The 22,159-nt window shown below is 58.9% G+C and overlaps 1 protein-coding gene across 6 annotated transcripts in view; it reads left to right on the top strand.

Moving 5' to 3' along the window:
• The window catches only part of AXIN2 (axin 2), a 39,878-nt gene extending 20,058 nt beyond the window's left edge, over positions 1 to 19,820 (top strand). For 5 of the 6 annotated variants that reach the window (XM_088829415.1, XM_055408764.2, XM_055408765.2 and 2 more), the window contains 9 exons: positions 2,179 to 2,319; positions 9,552 to 9,654; positions 12,072 to 12,212; positions 12,305 to 12,822; positions 12,936 to 13,124; positions 13,408 to 13,644; positions 14,055 to 14,150; positions 15,379 to 15,546; positions 18,536 to 19,820. In XM_088829415.1, coding sequence (XP_088685541.1) covers positions 2,179 to 2,319; positions 9,552 to 9,654; positions 12,072 to 12,212; positions 12,305 to 12,822; positions 12,936 to 13,124; positions 13,408 to 13,644; positions 14,055 to 14,150; positions 15,379 to 15,546; positions 18,536 to 18,662 — 1,720 coding nt within the window. In that variant the 3' untranslated portion in view covers positions 18,663 to 19,820. The remainder of the gene's footprint in view (positions 1 to 2,178; positions 2,320 to 9,551; positions 9,655 to 12,071; positions 12,213 to 12,304; positions 12,823 to 12,935; positions 13,125 to 13,407; positions 13,645 to 14,054; positions 14,151 to 15,378; positions 15,547 to 18,535) is intronic. The other variant, XM_055408768.2, reaches the window with a different exon arrangement.
• The last annotated feature ends 2,339 nt before the right edge of the window (positions 19,821 to 22,159 follow it).

Genomic DNA, 22,159 nt, shown 5'->3' with positions numbered 1-22,159 from the left:
TCCGCGTGACGGAGCCCTGAGGACCGCCATCCCCTCCATCTTAATTGTTCAGTCGCTCAGCCGTGTCTGACTTTGACGACCCTGTGGACTGCACCCTCCAGGCTCCTCTGTCTGTGGGATTTCCCAGGCAAGAACACTGGAGTGGGTTGTGATTTCCTCCTTGAGGGGATCTTCCCGACCCAGGGATCAAACCTGTGTCTCTTGCATTGGCAGGCGGATTCTTGACCACTGAGCCCCTTGGGAAGCTCTGTCCTGCTTTGAGGCAGGGGTCTGCCCAGGAGATTGGAGCTTTGGGACAGTTTAACATCTCGGGTGACCCCATGACCTGTCCCCACCTGCTCCTTGGGGCCACCCTGACCACAGGGAAGCGTTTTCTTCCCCCACCCGTAGGGGAGACGCCGCGGAGCGCACCTCCTCGTGAGTGCTGCACCAGCCACCCCTCGCCCTGCCTCTGCTCTGGGAGGACCCCGGGCCTCTCGTGGGCGGTCCCCTGCCCCGTCTTCCTCCTGCCCCGCCGTCTGGAAACGCCACACTGGAGACGTGGGCACCAGTTCCCAGTCATGGAGGATCCCACCGGCCTCCTGTCATCAGCACTGAGAATCCAGGGCGAGGAGGGAAGGGCCAGGTCCCCCTCCCTCACCGATGGGCCAGTGAGGCCGGAGCATCGGGGCCAGGAGTCCAGGGGGCTCACGCCACGCTCCTTGTGAGCACTTCCTGGTCGCTTCTCGGCCACCTGACATCTCCAAGGTCTGGCTTCACTCAGACCGGCAGATTGGGGATCTCTGCTGCCATCAGCTCCTCCAGGCCCTGATGTGGGCTCCACGCGGCCGACCCCCAGCACGTGGCCCCTGCCTGGGGCTGCGTCGCCCCGGGGGGGCCTTGACAGTGACTGGGGAGCAGTCCTTCAGCAGCTACTGTGCTGCTGGGGGTGCGGCAGGAGGAAACGGGGCCCCGCCCACCCTGAGCCCCGACCTGACGCTGTGGTGGTTCAGTCGCTCCGTCGTGTCCAGCTCTTTGCGACCCCATGGACTGCAGCACGCCGGGCCTCCCTGTCCTTCACCATGTCCTGGAGTTTGCTCAAACCCATGTCCACCGAGTCAGTGATGCCATCAAGCCATCTCATCCTCTGTCGCCCCCTTCTCCTCCTGCCCTCAGTCTTTCCCAGCATCGGGCTCTTTTCCAGTGAGTTGACAGTTGACTGGTGGCAGCTCTTGGTTTTTACTGACATTTCTAAACTGAGGGGTTGGGTTAGATCATTTATAAGGTCCATCCTCCTGTGAAGCGTTACAGCTCTGAGTGTCACTTGTCCGCTTCGTCGCTGCAGCCAGAGGGCAGGTCCCAAAGGCAGGACCCCCCCACCTTCATTCAGGCCGCGGTGCCCACCTTCCTCGGGGTCCTTCTGCCCAACTGTGCAGCAGCTCCCTGCCCACCCCCACCACCCCCGCCTCAGTCTGACCCAGGCCCCTGGATCCCATGGCTTCTGGGAAAGCCTCAGGCCTTCCCCAACCCCACCGCCGCTCAGGGTGGAGGACCTTCTGCTGCTCTTCACTTCCCTGGCCCCCACCCCCTTGTCCCATCCAGGGTCACCAGGCCCACCTGTCCCAGGGAGCATCCCCACCACCACACCGGTTCCTCCACCAGGGAGTCTGGACACCCGCTACAGGTCGGTTGTTCTGCCTCTCACGCTGGAGCGTCTTTCGACACTGAGGCTAGTCCCGTGTGAAGAAGCAGAGAGACAGGCTGAGGGGGAGTCGTCCGGATGGGTCCCATGCCCGCTGGCTGTGGTTCTGTGATCCAGGGCCACCCGGGCACGTCTGTGAAATGGGCACACGCCCTCTCCACCCAGGTGGCCTCGAGGATCAGATGAGGTCACGTGTAAAGGGCCACCTCACTTCCCAGGCGGGGACAATCCGTCTGCGCTGACTCGCTCCGTCGTCCCCTCAGCTCCCCTCCAGGGGTAGAGTCCGCTGGAAGTGTCCCTTGAGGCCCTGAGCCCCCTCGGGGGCGGAGAAGCCCCCTGCTCTCTCCCCAGGGCAGGTCAGTGGCTCAGCCCAGAGGATCACCAGGCCCTGGGCAGCAGGCTGGCCTCAAACAGGCTGGGGACTGTCCCGGGGTCTCCTGGGCGCCCCGGGTTTTGGGCGAGAGTCGGGATGCACAGCTGTGGCCCCTTCCCCACAGGTCCTTCAGGAGGAGTGACCCCGTGAGCCCGTACCACGTGGGCTCCGGCTACGTCTTCGCGCCGGCCACCAGCGCCAACGACAGCGAGATATCCAGTGACGCGCTGACCGACGACTCCATGTCCATGACAGACAGTAGCGTGTAAGTGCCTTCTGCTTTCCCACCACGTGCCCGGCTGGCAGTGTGGCCCGCCAGAGCAGTGGGGCGGGGTCCTTGGCTGGCGTTGCTAAGCCCACCTGTGTCCGTGTGGATGTCTGTTGGCTGGGACGGGAGTGAGCCACTGGTGTGGCTCAGCTTTAGTGCAGGAGGGTCCCTTGGGAGCCTGGGTAGCTGGAGGCTTAGAGCCTTGAATGGGGATCGGAAAGTATCTTCACAGAAGAAAACTGAACTAAGGTAGAAGGTTAAGGGCAACGCCTGCAGGTTCCCTGAGTACAGACACCCCCCTTCTGCTTGTCATTCCGCCCACTTTTCCCTGTGGGCAGAACAGCTTGGCGGGTCTTGAGTCCAGGTGTTGTGTCTGCAGAACGGACCGGTGGGAAGCAGGAGGCTGTCTCTGGGCGCGGTGACAGTGGAGCCGGGAGCCCACGCTCTCCCCAAGCCGCTGTGTGCTGCCCTCTCGGATGGCTTAGTCCAGCAAGCGCCACTGTGGTGCCTGCCCTGTCGCTGGGCGTTCTCTCCAGAGTTGTCTCGGATCCTGGTTCTTCTGCAGATGGACAGCTGGGGCTCCTGAAGGCAGTCCCAGCCATCAGGGTGGTCAGATGAGGTCAGCGGGCCATGGGCAGGGTCATGCTCTGAGCTGGAGGTCGCTGAGGTCGTGCAGTGGTGACCTCTGTAGACAGAGAATAAGGATGCTCTGTGAGTCTCAGGTGGGTGGGGGTGGGGTGGCGGCATGGACCAGACATCCCCATCTCCTGCCAACCTAGGAGATTCTGATTCAAGAGGCTCAGAGGTGGAGCCCAGCTGGGAACCACCGCTCTAGGAATGGTCTTTGGAGAGTCTTCCTCAAACGCTCTGGAGTAGAATCTTCTGCTAAGGGGGCCGCTTTCTACATGCAAGCCCGTGGAGCTGTTGTTGCTTCTGGCACACTTATTTCCAGTCTGTCCCTTCTACCTTCCCAAGGCCGGACCAGCTCTTCTTCCAGTTTGCTTGAAATGATCTGGTTTCCATTGGCCGGCGATCTGTTGCTTGGCCTGGGGCATGGAGCCGATTGAAAGGAAAGTGGACGGATTGGTTTGAAACTTGACTTGAGTTTCCTAGTGGCTTTTATTGTATCACCTCAGGTTCCCCTGTTAGTAAAAGGAGAGAGATGTTTAAGGTGAGATTTAATACAAGAATAGCTCTTTGGCTTGAGTGAAATGAAGAGAGGGAAACCGCCATTCATCCAGCATGAAGAGATGAGGGCTCTTACAGAGGTGAGTCTTCCATAGTTATGGTACTTAGAAAATACATGTTTCTTAAAACAATGTTTTTGCTCCCTCCTATTGAATAGTATTAGACAAGATATATTCTGTTTCTTGGTGCAGATAATTAATCTGAAGTTCTGTTTTCATACCACAGTGTAACGTGATTTCAAAGAATTCAACATTGTATAAGGCTTTCTGCCCCCAGGAGGCTTCCCTGGTGGCTCAGTCAGTAAAGGATCCGCCTGCAGTGCAGGAGACCTGGGTTCGATCCCTGGGTCAGGAAGATCCCCTGGGGAAGGAAATGGCAACCCACTCCATTACTCTTGCCTGGGAACTCCCATGGACAGAGGAGCCTGGCGGGCTGCAGTCCAGGGGACACAGGGAGTCAGCCACGACTGGGAGACTGACATTTCCACTCTCACGCTTTCTGCCCCAGAGCACTGGTGCCCCCCACCCCCGAAAACCACTGCCACGCCGCTGGCGTCGTTCTGTGCTTGTGTGCTCGTTTCTAGCACCACTTCTCTGGTTCTTAACTAGAGTGGATTGCATGGGAGTCAGCGTTATGTGTAAAATAAGAGTGTAAGTTGCGTCTGAATGAGGGTATTGAGTGAATCTCCGTAGTTAAACATAGTTGACTGAAGACTGTGAGGCTTCTGTTTAGTTTTCTTAGAGATTATTTTTGGCTTGCCTCCTGCTCTTCGTCACCGAGGTGTTATTCTGGGTTTGGGATGAGATAACTTGGGTGTAGTCCCCATACCTGGCTGAGCCTCACAAGACCCAATCAGAAAAACTGGCTGCCGCTCATGACTCTCAGCCCGGGCAGGAAGGCCTGGTGCTCCTGTAACTGCTCCCGTCAGAGACAGAACTGAGGTCCAGCCCACAGGCCCCTGCCCTCAGCCTGCTGCTGCTCCCCACGTGAGCAATCGCAGAAATAGGACCAGTAGACAAGGAGATCTTTGAGCTACTCTGAGTCTCTCTCTATTTATTAGTGACCACACAGCTTTCTTTTTTAATGACTTAGTGAAGTGTTAGTTGCTCGGTCACATCTGACACTTTGCAACCCTGTGGACTGTAGCCCACCAGGCTCCTCTGTCTGTGGAATTCTCCAGGCAGGAATACTGGAGTGGGTCCCTATTCCATTTTCCAAAGGATCTTCCTGACCCAGGTTTCAATCCCAGGTCTTGTGTGCTGGCAGAGCCGCCAGGGAAGCCCTTAATGACTTGGGGCTGGGGTGGGGGGAGGTCTAACTACCCCCTCCCCTGCTTCTTTAGACCCTGCCCAGAAAGGCGGCTTCCTCAGAGGTGTCTTCAAAGCCCTTACCCTCCCCACCTTTAGCTAAAGCGCCGTGGACTTAAGGCACCCAGAGCACAGGAAGAAGTCAGCTGTCCTGGGTCAGCATGTGGGCCAGGAAGGTCCAGGCGGGTGGGGAGGCCGAGGCTGACCCCTTGTGCAGCAGCCGCTCTCTGGGTGCTCCCAGTGGGTACCCTGGGTCCCAGGCGGCAGGACCTCAGGGCGGGGTCCGCTCCCTCTTCAGCACAGCCCCCTTGAACAGGGACGAGTAACCAGGATGCCAAGGCTGGGCCCACGCACTGGAGCCTGCCTTCCTGAGGTCAGTACCAGGGGCGTGGGGGAGTGTGTGGCTCTGGCCGCCCAGCCTCAAGGGCAGCTCTCTGGATGCAGCCATCCATCCCCAGGTGGACGTGCTGACAACCCTGGGCCCACAATTCCCATCAGCGTGGGGCTGCCTCCCGCTGCCTATGCAGGGTGGACAAAGGGGTCTCAGGACGAGAGCCGCTCTGATGGGGCGGGACCGGGCTTGGAGATCCTAGGGGTCCCAGGCCCTTCGGCTTGGCAGGCACAGTCCGCTGGGCGAGGCACTTTCTGGCCGCTGGCCCGGTGCTGGGCAGGTTCCTGGCTGGGATTATACCCTCTTCAGCTCAGCCAGTTGCGGCCCGGCATGGTGCGGAGCGCGGGGGAGGAAAAGCTGAACTGAGTCGCTTTTAGCCCATTGTCCACTCGGGAAGCTCAGGGATGAGAGGCAGCAGGCCCCTTTGAAATCTCCTCGCATGAGTGAATAGGACCCCCATAAAGCATGAAAAGGGCCCTGGCTGCTTCTCCAGGGCACAATGGCCAGCAAGGGGCTGGCTGCCCTGCTGGGGGCTGGGGAGGGGCGCAGCTTGGGTGGGGGGGACGGGGGTCACGGGCCGCCTTCAATAGACTCCAGAAGGCTGGAGTTCATTAGACACAAGCCTGGTGAAGCCTTGGTCTCATTTGCCACAGAACCAATGAAGTCTGGGGACCTCTGCCTGAGGCTGGGGAGAAGCTGGGTTGGGCGGCCTTGCCAAGTGTGTCCAGGGAGCCTTGGGGGCCAGAGGGCCAGGGCCTGCTGCCCACTGCTGCTGCTGCTAAGTCACTTCAGTCGTGTCCAACTCTGTGTGACCCCATAGACGGCAGCCCCACTGCTGGTTCCCCGCTAAGCAGAAAGTCCCATTGAAGATGGCTAGGAATTTGAGTCTTCGCACAGGCCTCTGAGAAGGCCGTTTTACGAGCCTGTTGTTCCAAAACCTACATTCTCAGAAGAAATGACTTTTTTAAATCTTGTTTTTTTTGAAAGTTAGACTCCCAGCCAAGTTGGTGGGGGGGGGGGGGTTGCATACACCAGGAGCAGCAGGTTCCTGCCGCCCAGGTGTGGCCTGTTAGGAAGTGAAAGTCGGGAGGCCAGCGTGGAGGCGGCACCCTGACTTCTCTCTCTGCACAGAGCTGCTTCTGAAGTCAGTGTCTGCTCGGGGCATCACAAAATCAGCCCGAGATGCGTTTCTTGCAGAGGGTGGCCCAGATCATTTTATTTATTTTTATTTCCTTTTATCTTATTTATGGGTTTATTCTGGTCCCTGGGGAAAGTGTCTGAGTGAACTTCACATAGTGCCTTATCTTACAAACCAGCCTTTTGATGCTGGCTGTGATCAGAGGCCGCCCTCGGAGTGGTGGCCAAACGGAAACGCAAGTGGACATGTGTGCACGTGAGCCAGCTATTTCAAAGCCGCCGGAAAGCAGCATTCAGGTTAGGCCGGGCATGGCCCAGTCAAAAGGCTAAGCTAATTGGCTCAGCTTAAATGGCAGCTAAGTGGAGTCCACACTTCAAAACCGTGCTCCCCAGAAACAGCTGGCCCGGCAGCAGGCTCGTTAGCTAAAATGTTTATAATTAAAGGAAACTGTTCAGGGACCAAGACTTGGGCGCACATCAGCTCACAATCCTGAGAAGCCAGGAAACTGATCACAGACTTCTGTAGAGCCTGGATGAAAAGAAGAGAGGCCCCCTTCTGGAATGAGGGGCTGTTTTGGAAGAAGAGTCTTGGCTTCGGGGAGGAGGGGGCTGGATTAAAGTCACATTTCCCTGAAGGCGCCTGGTAGGCCTCTGAGCTGGGTTAGAAGCTCCCTTTCTGCACTGGTCACAGGTTTCCGCACTGGTCACAGGTTTCCGCACTGGCAGCCAGATCCTCCGCCTGCCCTGGGGGCAGGGGGCTGCCCTGGGTGTTGGTCGCAGGGGTGTTTCCAGAACCCAACTGTTCCTCCGCCTTCAAGTGGCCCGTGATGTGCTCCCCCAGCTCCCTTTCTCAACTGCCTCCCCAGTTCACCTGTCTCCTGCTTTATATGGGAAAAGAAAAAACGAGCACAAGTCTTAGCACTGCTTTCATCTTGGGAGGCAAGAGGTGAGGGGCAGAGGCTGCCAGAGGGCGCTCAAGGTCAGAGCCTTGGAGGGGCGGGTGGGGCCCCTGTGTGCCTCACTGGGAGATCCTGGTGGATCCAAGAGAGTTGCTGGCAGGATGTGAACTTTGTCTTGCAGTCTTGGGGCAGCAGGAGTTGGTCAGACTAGCATGAGCCCCAAGCTGTGGGTCCCCACTATCACCCCCACCCCCCAGGGGATTTTAGGTGGGGGCAGGGTAACCACCCGGGCTTCCCAGGGGGCGCTAGTGGTGAAGAACCTGCCTGCAATGCAGGAGACACAAGAGATGCGGGTTGGATCCCTGGGTCAGGAAGATCCCCTGGAGGAGGAAATGGCAACCACTCCAGTATCCTTGCCTGGAAAATCCCATGGACAGAACAGCTGGCGGGTTACAGTCCTTGGGGCTACAAAGAGTTATACCATAGTATATACACAAGGAGACCAGTTGGCTTTCTTAGACACAACTGATGCTCCCCTACTACTGACAAGCCAGGGGCCTGATGACAAAGAAAATGCCAGGGAAAGGGAAATAGCCAAGCAGCTCATTTCAACATTTGCTGCCTCAAAGGATGATTCAGTATGCAAACGTCTGAACCCCAAGGCTTTTGTAAATAAGTAGCTTCCGAAAGGAAGAGCACTTGGGGATATAATCACACCTTGACCCAGCAGCTTTCAAGAACAAAAGTCTTTTAAAAATGTCCTCGCAACTCCAGGTCCTGCTTTCAGTGAAGACTGGGCAGAGTGGAGGAGGATGTGGTGGTGGTGTTTTTAAACGTCTTCCATTTGCTTTCCAAAAGATATAATGATGGGGACTTCCCCTGGAGGTCCAGTGGTTAAGACTCTGCCTTCCAATGCCAGGGGTGCAGGTTCAGTCCCTGGTCAGGGAACTGGGATCCCCCATGCCGCAGGGTGAGGCCAGAAATTAAAAACAAACTACTTCAATTTTTAAAAATAAAAATATAATGATAACATAAGGGCCTCTGCTGCTAAATCATGTCAGTCGTGTCCGACTCTGTGCGACCCCATAGAACGGCAGCCCATCAGATTCCTTCGTCTATGGGATTTCCCAGGCAAGAGTACTGGAGTGGGGTGCCATTGCCTTCTCCATAAGGGCTTCTACTGCCTCCCTATCTTTGCTCAGAAATCACCTTTGTGGCGAGGACTTCATTGACAACCCCCCGTCCCATTTAAAATTGCAGCTCCACCCCACCAGCTGTCCTTGCTCCCCATTTCCGCAGTGCATTTCATCGTAGTACTTACCAGCTTCTAACTTATCATGTTGTTGTTTAATTGCCAAGTCGTGTCTGACTCTTCTGCAGCCCCATGAATGGCGTGCCCGCCAGGCTCTTCTGTCCATGGGATTTCCCAGGCAAGAATGCTGGAGTTGGTTGCCGTTTTCTCCTCCAAAGGATTTCCTGACCCAGGGATCGAACCTGCATCTCCTGCATTGCAGGCAGATTCTTTACCACTGAACTTACCATAGACTTTGCTTTTTATGTAAAAAACCTTGCTATGTATTCCCCTCCATTAGAACACAAGCTTTATCAGGGAGTCACCTGCATTCTCATCCCCTCCCTTCACTGCTGTTTTGCCTGGAGCCTAGAATAAGCTTTGGCTCATAGAAGGTGCTCACTTCACTTGGATGACTCACGCAGAACACTCGGGAGTAGGGGCTTTCTCTTCTATGTCCACCTTGGTCGTGGATCTGAGAGTCCAATGGTTGGGGGCAGTAGGGTTTGGAGCTGAGGGAAGGGAGGCGGCCAAGGACGCCTGCTGGTGACTGACGGGAAGAAGACATTCGGGAACAACCGGGAGGGTGACTGCAGGAGAGTTCTGTCCCCTCCACCGGCCCGGCTTAGTCTTCCGTGGGTCTGCCCCGTGCTCTCAGCACCGCCTGGTGTACTTTAAGGCCCTGGCCCCCCGATGCGGGGTTAGGCACTGCGGTGGTCGCAGGCCACTGGAGGAAACAAAGGGCCTCAGTCTCCTGCTGGGGGACCCTCCCTCCGCGTGGGCCCACTCCTGGGACCAGAGCGAGGGCGGGAGCTCTTTCCAAGCTGGCGCTCCTGTCCCGAGCTGGAGCCGCTTCCAGGGAGGCCTGAGGGGCAGGGCGCCTGGCTCCTGGCTGGACGTCCCCTCAGGGTCCGCCCCGGCGCCCAGGGACGGGGGCGGGCGGGGCGTCTGTCCTCGGTGGGCGCACTGGAGGCGTCCTCGTGAGCCGCTGGGCCCTGTCCTTCGTCTCCCTTTAGAGATGGCGTCCCTCCCTACCGCGTGGGGAGTAAGAAGCAGCTGCAAAGAGAGATGCACCGCAGTGTGAAGGCCAACGGTCAAGTGTCCCTACCTCACTTCCCGGTGAGTGCGCCTGCGCGGCGCGGGGGGCGGGGTCTGCGGGGGCGGGGGCCCCCGGTGAGTGCGCCTGCGCGGGGTGGGGGGGGAGTCTGCGGGGGGCGGGGCCTCGCGGGGCGGGCCCGGTGAGTGCGCCTGCTCGGTGGGAGAGTGGGAGTCTGCTGGGGGTGGGGTCTGCTGGGGCGGGGCACGGCGAGTGCTGTGGGGTGGTGGTTCTGCGGGGGCGGGGCCTCGCGGGGCGGGGCCCGGTGAGTGCGCCTGCGCGGTAGGGGTGGTCCTGCGGAGGCGGGGCCTGTGGGGCGGGGGCGGGGCCTGTGGGGCGGGGGCGGGGCCCCGGAGTGCGGTCTCCACGGCGGGTCAGCTCAGAACAGGAGGAAGGCGAAGGCCCACCTGACCGGTGGCCCTCATGATGATCTCTGCGACCCTCTCCATTTTCTCAACAAACAAAGAGTTCTCTAAGACAAAGAAACCAAGAGGTTCCTTCCCAGAAACCAGGCCCCGAAAGGCGGAAGGTGGTGCACGCTTTGCGTTGGGCGGCTCTGTTAGCTCCTTCTCAGCAGAGACCAGACCGGTGCCAGGCGCATAGTAGGTCTCCCCGAGCGCTGACTGGCTGACTGAACCAGGAGGCTGGGGAGTCTGCCTCCTGCCGGGGCCAGTTACATCCCCGGGGCCCTCTCCTCGCGTTGCCCGCGTGGCTCTGTCACTTCAGCCACTGTTCCTCTTTGTACTCGACCATTTTTGCTCCAAAGCCCTGGAGGTCAGTTGTCCCTGTTTCCAGGGGACCTGCCTGTTGAATCTACAGTCAGTGTTTGAGGATCCATGAGTGCTTCTTCCTGTGCTTGAGACGAGAGGCCAGCAGGGTGTGGAGGGCTTTTCGGGGACCTCCCTGACGATTTCCAGGTCCTGGAGGGCAGCCAACCCCTGGCCCCTGCACTCAGGGGGCCACCCTGCCCCATCTAACTGCTCCTTGGGGAAGGGAAGAGAATGCCCAGCTCAGAGCAGCATCTGTTTCCGAGTCCTTCCTGCCAGCCGCAGAGAACTCAGCTAGCCCCCCAGTTGTGGCGTGTAGAAAATCAGCTCATCGAATTGCTGGTCCCGTGTTGGATTAGTGTGTGGACTGTTGCAACTTCTCTCTGAAGCTCCTGGAACAGTCCAGGGCACTAAAATTTGTGAAAATAGCCGATGAGGATGGCTTTTCTGGGGACCTCTAGCGCCCCCCTTCTCAGTCACCGTCTCCTCACCCCAATACAACAGTATCGATGAGATGTATATATTTAGATTTGGTGGAGCCAGGGTGCTGGGGGGAGTTTTGTGCGTTTAAGAAAAGCTGTGTTGCCCAGTCTTGTAAATTACATGATTTTTGTCCTGGGGAGTGCAAACTGGCCTTCTCCAGGAGGCAGCACTTTGCTGGGCACGGGGTGTTGCATGGAGCCAGCCTGGGTGAGAACGGCAGCTGTCTCCAGATGGGCTCTCCCCTCCCAGGGTCCTGCGGCTCAGTGGTTGCTCTGGTGAGGCTCAGTTCATTGCTGAGGCGGGGAAATGCTCGCCTCTGCAGGTTGGATTTCTGTTGCCCACCGCCCCCCCCGACCAAGAAAAGGGTCAAAGTAGCAGGGAAGTGAGGGGAGGAAGCAGAAGGACCAGGGGTGGGGTTGGGGGGTTTGGGACGGCAGGAGGGGACAGAGGGCCGGCGGCGGGGTTTCTCTGTCAGCTGCTCTTGGCAGTGTTCTGGGGCCCTTTTATATTCTGTACTTGACTTGGAGATGTTCCCTTTTGCCTTGATAGATCAGCTTCAGGCAGCCAAGCTCAGCAGTGCTCTGCTCCTAGCCTGCAGCAGCTTTCTTCATTTTCTGTACAAAGAGATGGGAGGCGGGGTGGACCAGAACGAGGTGGGTCGACAGTGTTGACAACACCACCTCAAAGGTGCCCAGTGTGTGTCCAGGGAAGAAATTATCGCTGCTTCTGATCTGGGCCCTGGGACTCCTTTTCTTTTTTCCCTTTTGCTCCCCCCACCTCCCTTCCAATCTTATTTTTTCACATTCCCAACTCCCTTTCTGTTTAGGTTCATACTTCTTATTCCTTGAGTTGTGCTCTCCCCTCCTCATTGCAGAGAGCTGCCTTTTTTTTTTTTTTTTTTTGATGTTTGACAACAGTCTTTGAAGATTTTCAACTTCAGAGTAGCGACTGATGGGCTGGTTGTACTACAGAGGGAGTGCGCGCGGCTTCTCGGAGTGCGACCAACTGCTTGTGCCCACAGCGCACGGCCGGGGACCACGGCTCTCTGTGAGGCCGCAGCGCCGGCACATAAAGCAGCCACGCCACCCGGGCCCCGTGCGGCCGTGGACGTGGCCGTGTCCCGGCGCCCGTTCCCCAGCCCAGGCAGCCCCCTGACCACGTGCACCCCATCTCCTCCCCGTGCCCCGCAGAGAACCCACCGGCTGCCCAAGGAGATGACCCCCGTGGAGCCTGCCGCCTTCGCGGCCGAGCTCATCTCCCGGCTGGAGAAGCTGAAGCTGGAGCTGGAGACACGGCACAGCCTGGAGGAGCGGCTGCAGCAGATCCGAGAGGTGGGCGCCACCCTGCCCCCCGCCCAGATTAGGGGAAGAGGGGGCTCCTGCTGACCCGGGCGACCCCCAACCAATGCTGCCTTCCCTTCCAGGACGAGGAGAAGGAGGGCGCGGAGCTGGCGCCGGGCTCACGGGAGGCAGGGCCCGCGCCGCACCCCCTCTGCCTCCTGCCGTCCAGCAGCTACGAGGAGGACCCGCAGACCATCTTGGACGACCACCTGTCCAGGGTCCTCAAGACCCCTGGCTGCCAGTCCCCGGGCGTGGGCCGCTATAGCCCCCGTGCGCGCTCCCCGGACCACCACCACCGCCACCACCTCCAGCCGCACTGTGCGCTGCCCCCGCCCGGGGGCCCCCTGCTCCCCGCCGCCGTCCCAGCCAGCTGCTCCCTCCTCGGGGCCAGGGGCTTCGTGAGCAGGCAGACCACGAAGCACGTCCACCACCACTACATTCACCACCACGCTGGCCCCCGGACCAGGGACGAGGCAGAGGCTGAGGCCGCCCCGCGGGCGCGCTGCCCCTGCCCAGTCCCTGGGGGTGCCGACTACTCCTGCTGTGCCAAGTGCAAGAGCCACCCCGGGGTCCCTGAGCCTCCGGGGGCCTCCCAGCTTGGGTGAGTGTCCCTGTGGGAGGGTGGGGCGGCGGGGACTTGGCGGCAGGGAGGGGCGGGGTGGCGGAGGCGGTCGGGGGGCTGAGATGGACGCGCTCCTCTGTCCCCGCCGGCAGCCGGGGCGGTGCCCCCCCCAGACGAAGCGCCAGAGGCTCTGAGCCCGGCCCCGCTGCGCCAGCCAGGGAAGCTGGGGCCCCCAGCGGAGCGGGGTCCCTGCAGCCACCTGGGGAGGAAGGAGGCAGGGCGCAGGTCGTGTGGCAGTGGGTGCTGGAGAGTGAGCGGCCCGGCAAGCCCAAGCCCCACAGGTAAACCAGCCCGGCCCGCCCCGGGGCGTGGGGGCGGACTGTGTCTGCTGCCGCGGGAGTGAGGTGGGTGGTGGGCGCTGCCCTCCCAGCGCGAGTGGCTGCACTGAGGCCGCAGAAGTGCCGCGTCCTGGCAACGCAGGGCGGTGTTAGAGCCCAGCTGTTTTTTTTTTTTTTTTTTTCTCTCCGGAGGCAGGATGGAGAGCTCACTGGTGGAGTCACATTTTCCAGTTTTTCTAACCCCATTTCTTACTCTCGGCTTCCTCTCTCCGCCTTCCTCCTCCAGCGCCCAGAGCACCAAGCGGGCGTACCTCACGGAGTCGGCCCGTGCATCCCCAGCCGAGCGGGCCGGCCGCCACCACCTGTGGGGGGGCAGCACCGGGCACCCCCGCGCCGTCCCCCGGGCCCACCCGGCATGCACTCAGGACTCTGCGGTGCCTCCCCTGACCCCGCCTAACACCTTGGCCCAGCTGGAGGAGGCGTGCCGACGGCTGGCTGAAGTGTCCAAGCCCCCGAAACAGCGGTGAGTGGACGGGCCGCAGCGGTCAGGGGCAGGGCAGGCCAGAGGACCCCTGCCTTGAGGTCCAGCCACTCTGACGGGCTCGCTCGGATCTGGCCAGTTGTGCCTGTGAGGAAGAGAAGGAATCTCTGAAATTTCTTGCAAATCCCATTCCCTGAGGAATGTCCCAGCCAGTTGGGGCTGTGAGATGAGCTTCAAGGCACCGTGACCCACTGGGGATCCAGTGCCTGCAGCCCTCAGCCTGGGTGGGCAGCATGCAGTCCCTGGGGCCCAGGGCTCAGCGTGGCTCGGAGCTCCTGTCCACACAAGGCCGGGGTGGGGCTTCCCCGGGGGAGTCGGAGGCTGGGGAGACTGGTTCTGTTCTCCCTTGGCCCCAGGGAGGGGGCTTCCCTCTCAGCCTTTCCTATCTTCAGGTGCTGTGCAGCCGGTCAGCAGAGGGACAGGAGCCACCCGGGCCCAGGGGTGCCGGGTGCCTCACCCTTCTCCAGCCCGAGCCCAGCTTCGGAAGAGTAAGTGTCTTGGCCTGGTGATGCTGAGGTCCGCCCAGAGGCTTGTGTTTTCAGAGTATTCATGTCAGGGGTTGCGATTTTTGAAAACTTTTTTAGTCTACAAAATCATATTGATTTTAACATCCAAGACAGGGAACAGGAAATGCAGATGGTGCCATAGATCAGAGTCTGGAAAACCCCTGTCCGTGCAGAGGAATGCATGATGACTTGGAGTAACACATAAGTGTTCCTTGGTGAAGTGGTGCTTGGCTCAAGGTCACAAGCTGAGAGCGAAGCCTTTAGCCTCCGGTTCAGTTCAGTTCAGTCGCTCAGTCATGTCCGACTCTCCGCGCCCATGAATCACAGAGCCCCAAACGCAGATGGAAGAGTTGTTCCCGTTCACCTGGAAGGCTAGCGGGTTGAAAAACGTCCGTGTGGAACTGAGCAGGAAGGCGCTTCTCCCCGGTTGCAGTGACAGATGAAGGGCCCATCCTTGCTGTCTTGGCGGGGCCAGGGGTTGGGGGGGGGGGTGGCGGGAAAAGCATCCCCCAGCCAGCGCCCCAGGTCCTGTTGGCGAGTTACACTCCTGTGATCAGACAGGGAAGCCAGACTTCGTTTCGTTCCAGGATGGTATGTGAAAAAAGTGGTCGGCTACTGAGATCTGAAGTGGTCTAAATCATTCAACTGTCCTTTCTTAGTTTCTCCATCATGAGTAGTGTTCAAAGCGAGAAAAAAAAGCCTCTACGTTTTAATTGGTTGACCTTAAGTTGACCAGCTGGCTGGGCCTATGGCTTCTTTTTTTTTTTTTTAGCCATTCTGCAAAAACTGAGAAGTTGCAGTGACTAAGGGCTGATCCTCACACACCCCCACCATGGGCCCTGCCATTCCGAGTTCGTGCCATCCCTGGGTAGAGGCAGAAAGCACAGACCCTGGTTGGGGCGAGTGTGGTATCCTGGTCACTCTGGGAGGGATCCTATCTTTAGGAGCAAGTTACCTGTGGATTCCCCCCAATGGACATTGTCCTCCCGTGTGCGGCACACACACCTCTGTGTGCCCTGCACCGATGACCGGGGAGGACCATGTGTCCACCAGAGGTGGCTCTCCCGACACAGGACCCCTGCCCAGTGCCCTCGGCACACGCAGCTGCAGCCTCACCTCTGAAGACACAGTTTGCAGACCTCCTGGGCGTGTGTGCACGCTCTGACCGCTTTCAGATGCTGGACTTGTGGCTTTTCCATCTTGTTTTCAGCCACAAGGAGCCCAAGAAGCTGGCAGGGGTGCACGCGCTCCAGGCCAGCGAGCTGGTGGTCACTTACTTCTTCTGCGGGGAGGAGATCCCCTACCGGCGGATGCTGAAGGCCCAGAGCCTGACCTTGGGCCACTTTAAGGAGCAGCTCAGCAAAAAGGGAAACTACCGGTGAGCATCATGTGGCTTTCCTCTGCTCCAGAGTCAGTTTGCTCAGAACCAAGAGCCAGGGTCGCCTCTTGGCCCCCAGACCTGTAGGGGCCAGGTGGGCGGGCTGCCTGGGGTTTCGCTCTGTCTCCTTTCTTTTAAGTCCCCCACCCCTGCCCCTCCCAGAGATAACACGGGGCCAGGACGGGCTTTCTCTAGCAGGAGAAGGGGACTCGGGAGCAAGGGGACAGCTGGCTTTGTCAGGAGAGCCGGGCAGGAGCCTGAAAGGGAGGGCATGGGGAGAGCAGAGGGGTCGGACAGACTGATGAGGAGGCTGAAAGGCAGCCCTCGGGCAGGTCCGGCAGAGCCATCCACACTGAAGGCCGGTGGAGACCGCCACCTGTGACGGGTGGCACGTGCCCCCTCAGCTCTGGGTCCCGGGTAGTGTGAGGCAGGGTGACCTGAAGCGGACGAAGGGCAGGACCTGTGGGTGGGCGTGGTGGCACAGGGCTGCCCACTCTTCCTGCCGGGACCTGGGGAAGACGCCCCGCCGTCTCCCCGGGCCTCTCCCCGTCTGCACGGTGCAGACCCCGCCCTGGTGTACCAGCCCCAGGCGTCCTTGGTCACTTTTCTCTCGCCTTGTCTGGTTCATCCAGCGTCCTCGCTGGCCTTGTCTGCTGCCTCCATCCCAATGGAGTGTGTGGGTCGTGTCCCGCTGTGTCCCGGGTGCCATGTACAGGGCCAGGACGAGGAGTCGGGAGCAGCGGGGGGCACGGGTCAGAGAGGAGCCCAGCTCGGGCACGGAAGCTATCACCCCAGTGCCCCTCGAGCGAGGAAGGGAGTGTGAGAACTTCAGCATCTTTTAGCAAGTGACCTGCTGGGTGCACACCATTTCTGGACCCGGTGAGCCCACCTCCAGGGCCCGAGACCCCCACCCTTCAGAGCAGGCCCCCCGCAGCCCAGAATGACTTGGTCTACGGGAAAGGGAGTAGGGCTCAGGGCCAGGACCATGCCGGTGACGGACCACAGGCCTTGGGCGGGGCTGGGGTCTTCCCGGTTCACACCTGGGCAGAGACGGTTCTGGAGATGAACAGAAGGGGGAACAGGCCTGGCTTATCTTGCACAGACCCAGGCGAGGGTAGAGGCACAGGTGCCTCTCCAGGGACTCATCTGGATCTCAGCTTTGGCGCGGCTGGCCCTTGCGTGGGACCACAGGTGACCTTCCGGGGGTCTGGAGCACGGAGCTGGCCCGGATCCTGTCTGTCTCGAGGCGTGCTCAGCGAACTGGGCTTTGAAGCCCCAGCCCTCCTTTGACGCACGGACTCTGCGCACACATTCCTTGCTGATTCAATCAGGCTGTGGCGAGCGGGCCCTCCCTGCCACCCTTCTAGGCCGGAGCTGGACCCCTGGCCCCTGGTCTTCTCAGCCCGTGTGCTGCTGCACTCACTTGCCCGCTCCCCCCTGCCAAATCCTAATGAGGACGGGCCGGGGTGCGGGCTGCAGGGCAGGCCTGGGAGGGGAGCCACCCTCAGACCAGATGCCCGGGAAGCAGGGTTTAAAGCAGGTCGCAGTGGCGAGAAGCCGAGGGCTGCACCTTTGAAGTCTTGGGGTCGGGGCCCCTGGAGGAGGTTGCAGCTGTGGACACGGTCACCACAAGTCTCTGCTCAGAGAGGCCAGGAAGCCACCCTGCTCTGCTCCATGCTGACCTCGAGGGCTGTGGGCCTGGGGTGCTGGGGGCATCAGAGCCTCTCCAGAGAAACATGACTGTTGTCTCCCCCCACCCCTCACCCACGGTGCCCTGTCTCGGGCAGGCCACCGAGGACCGGCGTCTGCAGCACTGACCCTGCGGAGCCCAGCCCCTTGAGTACCTCTAGCTGTCTCACCGTATCTAGCCTTATCGGCCGTGCGAGTACTTGGCCTGCCTTCACTGAAGAGCAGAGACGTTTAGCTCTGACTCGGGGGCTGTGGGAAAGCTCAGGAGAAAAGATAGAAACAGAACCCCCGTGACCCCGAGACACGGCGCACATTTTTCTAAGAGAAGCTGTTCCCCTCCCCCAGTGGCCTTTGACCTACTCTGCCCCCGGCCCCTGGCCCCCCGCCCCCGACCAGGGGCCTCTGCTGCCTGAAGATGACAGCCTTCAGAGGCTAGTTTAATCTGTCTGAGGGGTCTCCCTGGCCGGGGCCACGGGAGGCAGAGGACTTGGCATGGTGTTCAGGCAGGGGCACAGGCGGGTGGGACAGAATTGTTTCAGATGTGACCCTCCTGGGACAGGCTGTCATCTGCGCTGGTGCCATCAAGTGGCTTCAAGAAGGAAGGCCGGGGTGGGACCCAGGACCTTTCCATCCACACAGAATAGGGGGTTTTGGCGTTTGACCCTGGGGCAGGGGAGCGAGGGGACCGGGGCAGAAGGGAGAGTCGCGGGGGCTCTTGGTGGCCCCATGAAGCAGGGAGCTGCCCACCTCTCACAGTGGCCACAGCAGAAGCAGCCAGTCCTGCTCCCCGGCTGTGCCCGAGCCTGCAGCTGTGCCTGAGCGCAGTGCGGCGCTGGCGGGTGTGGAGGATTGCAGGTGCCAGCCTCCCGCAGGCTTCACAGGGTCAGATGGCTGAGTCTGGGGGCTCTTTGAGGGGCCCTCTCCCCAGGTTGCCCTGCAGGTGAACTCCAAGCATGCTTTGCCCCCTCCCCCCTGCAAAAAAAAAAACTGGGGAGAAAGAAGCAGCTGTCTTCGTCAGGTGACAGTCCTGGGCTGAAGGCTGCAGCCTCAACGCTGTTGGCAGTTATGGGGGGGGGGGCAGGAGGAAAAGGGGCCTGGCCCACCGCCGCCAGGCCGCCCGCCTGGCTTTGCCCTTCACCCAGCCTGGGCGGGTCTCATAGCAGATCCCAGTGGCGATTTCCCTGCCAGCCCCATGCAGGAGCATTCTCGAGACCCCTTGGTCCCCCCATGTTGACAAACTCTTCTCAAGCCACATAGAAAGTGCAACTTCACCAAGCACACGTTGGGTTTTCCGTTTAAGGTATTACTTCAAAAAGGCGAGCGACGAGTTCGCGTGCGGAGCGGTGTTTGAGGAGGTCTGGGACGACGAGGTGGTCTTGCCCATGTACGAAGGCCGCATCCTGGGCAAGGTGGAGAGGATCGACTGAGCCCTCCTCCGCCGGGCCGACCACGACCTCGCCTTGCGAAGGAAGAGCAAACCGCTGAAGATGCCTTCGGGAGGGCGGGGAAGGCCTTCACCGGTCCACCCGGCCTGCGGGGAGGAAAGCCGGAACTGCTTGTTAGAAACGTGACCACTCGGCACCGGCGATGCTGACTGTGCTGGAGAGGCTGCCGCGCGTCCTGGGTGACTTCCCGGGCTGTAAATCCAGCCCCGGCTCACCTGGACAGGAGTCCCTGCTGGTATTTATTGAACAGGCTCCCCGCGCCCAGTGTGTGGACGTGGGAGAGGGAGTTTCCTGGTTCTCTGTCACCAAGAATTAAGCTCCGCGTGATGACGGACTGTTCAAGGTGGCGCCCTGCCGCCGGCACACGCGGAAATTGGTACATTTTCCACCCCCTGTCCCGTGCTGCTCTGTTTTTTCACATAGGTCTGGAGGCCTGGTGTGGAGGTCCTGTCGATGGGATGATCGTTGCAGGGGGACGGAGCCTCCCTGGGGCCCAGGTCCATCCTATGACTTCTGGGACTCCCCACCAAGGCCCGGCCCTCCACCCCCACCCCACGGCCGACGCCTGCTGCAGTCACGTGGTTGGACTTGTGCTTTTATGGAAATATTGGTCCGTGGCGTTTTTTACAGATTACTCTCTGGACCCCAGCCGTTCTGGAAGCTACTCCTCACCTCACCCCTGCCCTGCAAAGAAGCGAACAGCTTTGGGAAGACTGCCCCGAGCACCCTCCCTGCAGACACCTTCCTGTTGGCATTGGGGTTTTCTCATTAACATATCTGTGCATTCTGTCAGCCATTGTCCCCTGAACCCACGTCTGTATATATTGTATGGAGAGAGTATTCACCACTGTCTCTGGCGCTTGACTTTGAATCAGTACAGTACCTGTACCTGCACGGTGCCCGCGCCGTGTGTCGCCCTATATTGAGGGCTCCAGCTTTCCCTTGTTTTTTGAAAGGGGTTTATGTACAAATATATTTTATGCCTTTTTATTACAAGTCTTGTACTCAATGACTTTTGCCATGGCATTTTGTTCTACTTATACTGTAAATTATGCATTATAAAGAGTTCATTTAAGGAAAATTACTTGGTACAATAATTATTGTAATTAAGAGATGTAGCCTTTATTAAAATTTTATATTTTTCAAAATATCAGCCTCATCTTAGTTCGCGGGGTGGAATTGGGAGAGTGGCACCCTTTTGTATGTCAATTCCTTTGCTTGATTTTTCCCACCTGGCTCAAATCCATTTCTCTCTGAGCCGGAGGTCTTCTTACCTGATTGGTGTTTTGGAAAATGATTTCTTCAAAGTCACTGGGTTGCTGACTGGCTGAGGGTTTTCTCATGTGGGAGCAGGCGTGGACAGCATCTCTGAAGTTCTGCCTGTCTACCACCTGATTGATGAGCCTCTTCCTCCCAGGCAGCTATCTGCCACCTGGCCAGGTAGGTACAGGTGACAAGGGGCTGGGGTAGGGTCCTTCCGGGAGCAGTTGCATCTCAGTAGGTGTGTCAGGGGTGAACAGCCTCTGGAGATGGTGAGCAGATCGTGACTGTCTTGGGGTCAGTGAACCACTTCCATCCCAGTGCCCATCAGTCACCCTCCCCCGGCTGGGTAGACCAGATGGTCGGGTGAGGAGCATGCACTGTTCATGGGACGGTTCTTTTTGTGAGCTGCTCTTCACCCAACAAACATCCCCTTCCCACGCATAGAGCACTCAGGGCTGGGCCGCATTTCAGATCCCGGAGAGCAAGTCCATGTAGAGGAGTCCTAGGATGAACACTTTATGAAATAAGGGGAAAATATGTCTCTGGGGGAGTAAATTAGTTTGGGGTTAGCATATACACATAGTGTATATAAAACATAACCAGCAAGGACTTACTGTTGGTCTTCCCTGGTGGCTCAGACAGTAAAGAGTCTGCCTGCAGTGCAGGAGGCCTGGACTTGATCCCTGGGTCAGAAAGAGCCCCTGGAGAAGGGAAAGGCTCCCCACTCCAGTATTCTGGCCTGGAGAATGCCATGGACAGAGGGCACTGGTGGGCTAGAGTCCATGGGATAGCAGACTTGGACACGACTGAGCAGCTAACACTTTCAAGGACCTCCTGTATAGCACAGTCTACTCAGTATCCTGTAATAGCCCGTAACATAGAAGAATCTGAAAAAATATATGTGACAATCACTTTGCTGCACATCTGAGGCTAATGCAATGCTGTAAATCAGCTACATGTGAAAAAAGATTTTTTAATTTAAAAAAGTCTACAAATAAATGCTGGAGAGAGTGTAAAGAAAAGGAACCCCTCCTACACGGTTGGTGGGATGTGAGTTGGTGCAGCCACTGGGGGAACAGTATGGAGCCTTCTCAGAAGTCTAAAAGCAGAGTTATCACACAGCCAGGACCCCCACTCCTGGGCATACATCCTGAGAAAGGCAGAATCCAAAAAGACCATGTACCCCAACTTCCACAGCAGCGCTGTAAACAACAGCCAACATCGAAACAGCCTAAATGTCCATTGAGAGAGGGATGGGTGAGGATGTGGTCCACACGTACAATGGGACACTGCTGCTGCTGCTAAGTCACTTCAGTCATGTCCAACTCTGTGCGACCCATAGACGGCAGCCCACCAGGCTCCCCTGTCCCTGGGGTTCCCCAGGCAAGAACACTGGAGTGGGTTGCCATTTCCTCCAATGCAGGAAAGTGAGAAGTGAAAGTGAAGACAGTTGTGTCTGACTCTTAGCAACCCCATGGACTGCAGCTACCAGGCTCCTCTGTCCATGGGATTTTCCAGGCAGGAGTACTGGAGTGGGGTGCCATTGCCTTCTCCAACAATGGGACACTACTTGGCCCCAAAAATGAAATCATGTACATTTGCAGGAACAAGGCAGGACATAGAGGTGATCTTACGAAGTGAAGTAAATCAGAAAAAGACAAATAACATGGTATCACTTATACGTGGGATCTAACATATGAGACACATGAGTTCATCTACGAAGAGAAGGCTCTGACAGCAGTTGGGTGTGACGTCTCACAAGGTGGGTCTGCGGAGGGTCAGGCTGGCTTCCTGCTGCTGCAGGCAGAGGAGGGCAGGGTCCCAGCCGCGGGGCGCTGGGGGCCGGGCCTGCCTGCACTGTGCAGCCCCCATGCGGAGGTGTGATGGGGCCGCTCCTGGGCAGCTGGTGAGGGTGTGAGCGCATCCAGGCTGCAGGACTCTCTGACCTTGGTCCTCAGGATGCAGGTGGCTGCAGCCCTCCCCTCCTGACTGGGATGGGGTTCCCAGTTGGGGTGCCCCAGACCCACTCCCAGAATCGTAGGGTTCTTTCCAATCTGAAAATCCACCTGCAGTGCGGGAGACCTGGGTTTGATCCCTGGGTCGGGAAGATCCCCTGGAGAAGGGAAAGGCTGCCCACTCCAGTATTCTGGCCTGGAGAATTCCATGGACTATAGGCCGTGGGGTCGCAGAGTTGGACACGACTGAGTGGGTTTCAC

The sequence above is a fragment of the Moschus berezovskii genome, chromosome 20 (assembly GCF_049115385.1).
Source record: "Moschus berezovskii isolate FMDL1 chromosome 20, NW_MosBer_1.0, whole genome shotgun sequence".
Taxonomy (NCBI): Eukaryota; Metazoa; Chordata; class Mammalia; order Artiodactyla; family Moschidae; genus Moschus; species Moschus berezovskii.
The sequence above is the reverse complement of the archived record's forward strand: the minus strand, read 5'-3'. Positions and strand labels throughout refer to the sequence as shown.